This window comes from Triticum dicoccoides, chromosome 2B (assembly GCF_002162155.2).
Source record: "Triticum dicoccoides isolate Atlit2015 ecotype Zavitan chromosome 2B, WEW_v2.0, whole genome shotgun sequence".
Taxonomy (NCBI): Eukaryota; Viridiplantae; Streptophyta; class Magnoliopsida; order Poales; family Poaceae; genus Triticum; species Triticum dicoccoides.
In genome coordinates, this window is record NC_041383.1 from 731,014,507 (window position 1) to 731,020,098 (window position 5,592).

Consider the following 5,592-nt stretch of genomic DNA (forward strand, 5'->3'; position numbering starts at 1 on the left):
ACCCCCTCCCCGATAATATTCATATGAACAATGAATAGGGCAAAACCTTTACTTTTTTTCTAAAATTTCTATTTGAACATTATTTTAAAAAAAAACAAGCAATACTACTTCATGTATTTTTAAGAAGGAAGAAGAAGGAAAAAAATGAGAGGAAAAAGGAAATAAGAAGAGGAAGAAGAGGAGAAATAAATAAGAAGAAGAAAAGGAAGAGGAGAAGAAGCTTTCTTCCTCTATTCCTTTCTTCTTCTCCTTTTTTCTTCTTCTCCGCCATTATAACTTCCAGTGAGTGTTACTAGTTTAACTAGTAATGGCGCACCACACCCACGGTGCATCATTACTAACTTTAGAAAAAAATAAAGAAAATAAAATAATAAAAAAAATTGTTAGTAATGGCGCTAGTAATGACGCACCACACCCATGGTGCGCCATTACTAACTTTGAAAAGAAAATTTAAAAAAAAAATACTAGTGGCGCACTGTGGATGTGGTGCGCCATTACTAGTTTAACTAGTAATGACGTACTATCCCCTGGTGCGTCATTACTAGTTTTGAAAAATAAAATTGTTACTAATGGCGCACCGTGGATGTGGTGCGCCATTAGTATTTAGACACTAATGACGCACCAACATATGGTGCGCCATTAGTGTTGGTGCCATTAGTATATATTAATGGCACACCACATGTCTGGTGCGCCATTAGTGTCCATATCATCTATAGCCCTTTTTCTAGTAGTGAATTGGTGGAATTGGCGATTAGAATGGATACTTTCATGCAGTGGCTCTAAACCGTACCACACTAATAATAGAACCTACCTGTTCAAGAAAAAAGAATACCGCGCCAAGAATACCTTAAAAGGAAAAAATGAAAACCTAAACGAGCCAGGAGTGACACACGAAGCAGCTCTTGCATTCATTGTTTTTTGTTAATAATACTACTTTATATATTTTTACGATTTTGCTAAAGCACATTTAGATGTGCTCTAAGTATTGCATATCTAAATTCTATGTTATTGATCTTACACATAGATTTGTATAGATATTTTTGTTTGTTTGATTGAGTAACTTAGATGTGAAATACTTAAAGCATATCTAGTTGTGCCCTAGACAGACCCATACTTTTAAAGGTTGATTCTATGTTATAAGTTGATGGTTGATGGTTCTACCAACTTTTTTCTTGTGATGTACATTGATAATCTACTATGGTCTTAATATGTCCGCATATCCTAACTGTAGTTGTTATCTACTCCCTTCATTTCATAATGTAAAACGTTTTTTTGATTCTAGTGTAGTGTCAAAAAGGTCTTATATTATGAGACAGAGGGAGTAGCTGATTATACATTTTTGTCACAAAGCTTTCTCCTCGTGCTATTGGTTTCATCATTTTAGAAGAAATGTTTGTCACCACGGTGTGAGTACAATTTACACAATTTAGCTCGCACTGTAAAGGCAACTTGTTTAACGTCATATGCAATCACCCCCTCTCCGCTGCCTATCAGTCTACGTTTGATCTCCTATGCTCCCTAGCCGGATATTCTCGATCACTCCCAATCACTCCCTCACGCGACCACAATGAATAACCACCTCGAGGACGCAATTTTGGACATGGTATGACTCTAATTTCTTTCGATACTATTATCTTTAATAATAATTTTAAAATAAGAGACCACATTCTAATTTCGTCCTGGCTCCCAAAATCTCAAGACCTGGGTTGTTGAACCCACAACTTTTTGATGCTGGCACCGCCACTCCCCATGTACTGATGTGGCAAGAACATGCATGTCGATCACTCTTAACTAGTTAATTTTCGAAGACGAGCTCGTGGCTCGATGATGGTTATGGTGGTGGCCAGCCAGCCTGCCCAAGATCGATCTCTGGGATCGACGTGGGTGTCTCATCCGGGATATTACCTCACACGTCTACAAGCCATGGAAATATGACGTGTCACGATGTATAGGTTCTAGATCTTGGACGAATCAATCTGTGGTTGGATGGTTAAAGGGACTCTGGTATCCCCAGTCCACTAGGGTTCAAATCTGGTGCTCGAATTTATTCCTGGATTATTTCAGGATTTTCGACGATGTGCATTCAGTAGGAGAAGACGTTCTTGTCGACAACGAGTTGTCCATGATGACTTCGTAAATTTCAAGATAATATGCCGATTTGGTCTTTCGGAGGTGCTCATAGGGGTAGGGTGTGCGTGTTTGCGTTTATAGGGGTGAGTGTATGCGCGTATATATGAGCGCTTGTATCTGGACTGTGTTAAAAGAAAAGTTCTAGATCTTGGTTGGTGTATAGCGGGTGTCTAGTGGTGTGTGTGCGTGTGATGTGTGTGTTGTGCGTATAATGGATCGATCGATACGGCTGGATGGATGCATGGTTGCGGCCCGGTTAGTTGCGCACCTAACACGAGTGCCCGAGGGCGACTTCCTTGGTTAGTTGCATGCGCACGCGCGACTTGCAGGTCGCGTCTGCCCCTCACCTTCCAACGTATACACAACGCCCTCTCCCCGTACGTACAATATATATATCCGCGTGCGTACAACGTCCAGAAAACCACAACCCAAACGACCGAGCCTTTCATCAAGGAACAAACCATCATACGAGACAGACGCCGGCCGCGACACAAGCGGACGATCCCCGGAGTGCGGATCGATGGCGCCGGTGAGCAACGAGACGTTCCTCCCGACGGTGGCCTGGGGGGAGGCGACGCTGCGCCCGTCCTTCGTGCGGGACGAGGACGAGCGGCCCAAGGTGGCGCACGACCGCTTCAGCGATGCGGTGCCGGTGATCTCGCTCGATGGCATCGACGGCGCGCGCCGGGCCGAGATCCGGGACCGCGTGGCGGCGGCCTGCGAGGGCTGGGGCATCTTCCAGGTGGTCGACCACGGCGTCGACGCCGACCTCATCGCCGACATGACGCGCCTCTCTCGCGAGTTCTTCGCGCTGCCCGCCGAGGACAAGCTCCGGTATGACATGTCCGGTGGCAAGAAGGGCGGCTTCGTCGTCTCCAGCCACCTGCAGGTATACACGCATTCATTTATTTATTTTTGCGGGTACACACGCACATGCATGCCATGCCATGCCAGGTAAAAAAGATTTAATACTATATAAAATTAAGATGAAACAGATTGCAGTTTAGCTACATGTCAGTTAACTGAATCCCGAATTTGGGTCAGTCAGTTTTGAATGAAGGAAGGAGGAGTGACCTCACCGGAGAGAAAGAAGGGACTCGCCATCATCACCCCATTAACTATCTTAGGGTTCAGGGTGGACGATGATGGTGGGGAACGGTGGCGGGGCTTTGCCGGAGAAAAAATCGGCCATCGTTGGGGCCAGAGGAATGGCCGAGGGCGGTACCAGAATGGCGGTGGGAGGAGGTTGAGGGGAGGGCGAGGCGACGAGGCAGTGCGGGAGCGCCGCCGACGGGCAATGGTGGCCGGCGGTTCGGCCGGTGGTCCGTGGGGGCGGTTGGGCAAGACAGTGTGTGAGGAAGAAGAGCAAGCTGCGCAAGGTCGAGGGCGAAGGCTGCGCGTTAGATTTTGATCCAACGGTTAAAATAGAATCAATTGACCCGTTCGAAAAATTCAGTGACTGTCTTGTAGCCGCTTCCAACAAATTGATCCATGCATGTATGAAGAAACTCACGAGATTTTTTTGTGGCGATGCAGGGTGAGGCGGTGCAGGACTGGAGGGAGATTGTGACCTACTTCTCGTACCCGGTGAAAGCACGGGACTACGGGCGGTGGCCGGAGAAGCCGGCGGGGTGGCGCGCTGTGGTGGAGCGATACAGCGAGCGACTCATGGGGCTGTCGTGCAAGCTGCTGGGCGTGCTGTCCGAGGCGATGGGCCTGGAGTCGGAGGCGCTCGCCAAGGCGTGCGTGGACATGGACCAGAAGGTGGTGGTCAACTTCTACCCGCGGTGCCCCCAGCCGGACCTCACCCTGGGTCTCAAGCGTCACACCGACCCCGGCACCATCACCCTCCTCCTCCAGGACCTCGTCGGCGGCCTCCAGGCCACCCGCGACGGCGGCAAGACCTGGATCACCGTCCAGCCCATCTCCGGCGCATTCGTCGTCAACCTCGGCGACCACGGCCACGTCAGTACCCCCTCCATCTTCTTCCATGCCATGCATGCTATAATCCTTAATCGATCGATCGAACACCAATTGAACACTGTTGTAACTGTGCTTTGTGCATGCAGTTCCTGAGCAATGGCAGGTTCAAGAACGCGGACCACCAGGCGGTGGTGAACGGGGAGAGCAGCAGGCTGTCGATCGCGACATTCCAGAACCCGGCGCCGGACGCGAGGGTGTGGCCGCTGGCGGTGAGGGAGGGGGAGGAGCCCATACTGGAAGAGCCCATCACCTTCGCCGAGATGTACCGCCGCAAGATGGAGCGCGACCTCGACCTCGCCAAGCGCAAGAAGCAGGCCAAGGACCAGCTGATGCAGCAGCAGCTCCAGCTGCAGCAGCAGCAGCAGGCGGTCGCCGCCGCGCCCATGCCCACCGCCTCCAAGTCTCTCAACGAAATTCTTGCCTGATCATTCCGGCGGCGCGCGATTAAATATTTTAAATTGATTGATGCGTGGTGGGATTGATTATTCTCCTAAGTACGAGATTAATTATGCATATAGTATCCGTACGTGTGTAGCAGGGAGGAGCTCGACCTGTAATAATGCCGTGCGTGGAACTGAACCGAGCTAAGTAAGGAGCTATCGTGAGTTTGGCGTGTGCAGAAATATAGCGTATATTTCGTACTGGTTTCTGTTATAACCCAGCCGTGTGGTTGGGCTACATTCGTTTCGTGTGCACATGAGTTGTCCATGTGCATTTGGAACGGCGAGAGGCCTCACCCACCAGGGCTAGAGTGGTAGACGATGCATAACTTGGCAGTTACAAGACGGTTTTGCTATTTCTAGAAATATTGCAATGAACATCATAATCATGGGCTGTTGGAACATTTGGATGGAGCAAAACACTAGAATTTCTAATAATTGCAATCCTAGAAATCAGTCCTAGAAGCTGCTGCTCAAAAAGGACTTGATCATGGCAGGCTACAAAATTAACCACAAGTTTCTTCAAACTCATCAAGAGTGGATTGGTTCAAACTTATAGTTTCGGAACGGTTTAACAATTTCTTATAAACCTTCCAAATATGTTTTCCAGAGCATGCATTGGATTGACGGGATTTAGACGGGCATTGAATGCAAATGACCATTTGACCTAAACCCAAGATGCAAATGTGATGAATCTTATAATTAATACTCCAAGAATTTTGATTTACTTTGTTGAAAGTATTTTTATATTTCCAAAATAAATAATAACTGCAAAAAACATGTAAACAATGTTCGAAAGGTGTTTCTTATGTGCTCCCTCGGATCCATATTAGTTGTACAGCTTTAGTATAACTTTAGTACAAGTTGTACTAAAGTTGCGACAATTAATTTGGATCGGAGGAAGTAGACAACTGGACTGGGGTTCATAGTTTCACCAATAGTGACTTTCCACAAGATAAAAGCATGGCAAAGGTAACATAGTTATTTGAATTCAAATATTTCATACTTACGATAGAATTTGTAAGATGTGATGGGATTA

General features: G+C 47.2%; 1 protein-coding gene across 1 annotated transcript; it reads left to right on the forward strand.

Annotated features, from left to right (window-relative positions):
* The first annotated feature begins 2,557 nt into the window (after window positions 1-2,557).
* LOC119365932 (naringenin,2-oxoglutarate 3-dioxygenase-like) lies at window positions 2,558-4,767 on the forward strand. Its single transcript, XM_037631582.1, has 3 exons — window positions 2,558-3,019; window positions 3,667-4,095; window positions 4,200-4,767. Exons 1-3 carry the CDS (start codon window positions 2,651-2,653, stop codon window positions 4,536-4,538), a joined length of 1,137 nt encoding a protein of 378 aa, XP_037487479.1. The 5' UTR covers window positions 2,558-2,650; the 3' UTR covers window positions 4,539-4,767.
* The last annotated feature ends 825 nt before the right edge of the window (window positions 4,768-5,592 follow it).